The 2,259-nt window shown below is 68.6% G+C and overlaps 1 protein-coding gene across 1 annotated transcript in view; it reads left to right on the top strand.

The window, feature by feature from the left end:
• The first annotated feature begins 264 nt into the window (after positions 1–264).
• The window catches only part of LOC105302023 (cytochrome P450 11B1, mitochondrial), a 4,184-nt gene continuing 2,189 nt past the window's right edge, over positions 265–2,259 (top strand). Inside the window, exons 1-4 of the mRNA XM_011374955.1 lie at positions 265–503; positions 845–1,000; positions 1,584–1,783; positions 1,881–2,110. Of these exons, the coding sequence (XP_011373257.1) occupies positions 265–503; positions 845–1,000; positions 1,584–1,783; positions 1,881–2,110 (825 nt within the window). The remainder of the gene's footprint in view (positions 504–844; positions 1,001–1,583; positions 1,784–1,880; positions 2,111–2,259) is intronic.

The following is a 2,259-nucleotide window of genomic DNA, read 5'->3' as shown; positions in this document are numbered from 1 at the left end:
CCGCCCCAGCCTGCTTCAGGCCCGTCCTCCACCCGCGCCTGCTCTGGACGCCCGCCACCGCAGGCCTTGCGCAACTGTGGGCCAGGCGGCCGGCCAACTCCACTTCCTCCGCGAGCTGGAGGCCTCTGGCCCTGACCCTGTCCCGGGCTTCCTGGCCCAGTCCAGGGACGGCCACTTTCTCCCGTGACGCCATCAGCCTGCCAGGCCAGACCAGGCCTCCCCATGAGATAAAAGGCCGGGGCCGAAGGGTGGAGGGGCACAGGCATGGCGCTGCGGGCCAGGGCAGGCGTGTGGAGGGCAGCGCCCCGGCTGTCCCCGGGCTGGGCCCGCGCGGTGGGCGCCGCAGCAGTGGCAGCCCCCAAGGCGGTGCTGCCCTTTGAGGCCATCCCCCGGTGCCCAGGCAACAAGTGGGTGAGGGCGCTGCAGGTCTGGAGAGAGCAGGGCTTCGAGGACCTCCACCTGCAGATGCAGCAGACCTTCCAGGAGCTGGGGCCCATCTTCAGGTGACGCCCTCCCTGCCTGCCCCGCTGAAGGCGCCTGACTCCCCACGCACTGGCTGCCGGGTCTTTGCAGGGTGCCCTGTGCAGGGTGCCGTGACCCCGCCGGGCACCTGTGCCCTGCACCCTCGGGAAGGCGGGCCCGGTGGTGGAGGGGCTGCGCCCTCGACAGTGGAGCCCACGGCTCTTCGTGAGGACGGAGCGCCCCACGGCTCAGTGCTGACGGCGCAGCGCAGACGCGAGAATGGGCGGGAGGGTGCGCCTGCTCAGGACCATGGGCCGGGGGGGGGGGGGGCCCGGGTGGGGCGGACAGGCCCTGGTAGCAGGGCTTCGACTCTGTCCCACAGGTACGACGTGGGAGGGAAGCACATTGTGTATGTGACGTTGCCCCAGGATGTGGAGAGGCTCCAGCAGGCGGACAGCTGCCAGCCCCAGCGGACGGTCCTGGAACCCTGGCTGGCCTACCGACAGCAGCGCGGGCACAAGTGTGGCGTGTTCCTGCTGTGAGAGCGCGTCTGCGTGCAGAGGGCCTACCAGCTCGGACGAGCGCCCGTCCGGGCGGTCCCCCGTGCCCTGGGCTAGGGAGGGGAGCGAGGCCACGCCAGGGGCCTGAGCAAGGCCAGTCCTTCGGCCTGCAAGGAAGCAGCAGCTGCCACTCGGGAGCACCCACTCCGTGCAGGCCTCTCCCGCAGGTCGGCCTCCTGCCCTTCTACAGGTCAGGGGGCCCAGGCCTGGAGAAGGGGAGTCGCTGGCCAGGGGCACACGCTGGCATGTGCTGGAGCCTGAGGGTCCACCAGGTTGTCAGCCTCCATGTGGGGACCCGTGGGTCCTAGAGTTGAGGCAAACTTCCCTCAGGTGGGAGAGCCCCAGGCCCCATCGCAGACATGCGTGCCCCGAGCACAGCACACTGAGGCCTCCACGGAGGAGGGTGGTCTGGCCCGGCTGGAAGGCGGGCAGCCTGGCCAACTAGAGCCAGAGGCAGCTCCCTGCCTCGCCTGTGTCCCTTTGGGGATGAGGAAGATGGCCACAGAGCTGGGGGCCAGCTGTTGGCTCGGGCTGCCCTGAAGCTTGCTCTCTGCTCTACAGAAACGGGCCCGAATGGCGCTGGGACCGACTGCGGCTGAACCCGGATATGCTGTCGCCGCAGGCCGTCCAGAAGTACATCCCCATGGTGGACAAGGTGGCGAGGGATTTCTCTGCGGTCCTGATGTCGAGGGTGCTGCAGAATGCCCGGGGGAGCCTCACCCTGGACATCCAGCCCAGCATCTTCCGCTACACCATAGAAGGTATGCCCTCCGAGGGCAGGGGCCGGCTCAGGAGCCACAGCAGGCGGCCGGGAGGCCCTGGGCTGCTGTCTGCTCAGCGGCCCCCTGCTCCCCACAGCCAGCAACTTGGTCCTCTTTGGAGAGCAGCTGGGCCTCCTTGGCCGTAGCCCAAGTCCAGCCAGTCTGAAATTCATCCATGCCCTGGAGGCCATGTTCAAGTCCACCGTGCAGCTCACATTCATGCCCAGGAGCCTGTCCCGCTGGACAAGCCCCAGGGTGTGGAGGAAGCACTTTGAAGCCTGGGACTACATCTTCCAGTATGGTGAGGGCCGGGGGCCGGGCTGTGCAGTGTGGCAGGGATACGGGGGCCCGCAGTCTGGGGGTGAGCTGAGGCTGTGCAAAGGGCCATGGCTTCTTCTTGGGCCCTAAGGCAGTTGGCAGGGCTGGGCTGACCAGGGGACTTGGGTGGGAGACATAGTCGGGTGCCAAGGGCTGGC

Source organism: Pteropus vampyrus, unplaced genomic scaffold (genome assembly GCF_000151845.1).
Source record: "Pteropus vampyrus isolate Shadow unplaced genomic scaffold, Pvam_2.0 Scaffold256, whole genome shotgun sequence".
In the NCBI taxonomy this organism is placed as follows: domain Eukaryota; kingdom Metazoa; phylum Chordata; class Mammalia; order Chiroptera; family Pteropodidae; genus Pteropus; species Pteropus vampyrus.
The sequence above is the reverse complement of the archived record's forward strand: the minus strand, read 5'-3'. Positions and strand labels throughout refer to the sequence as shown.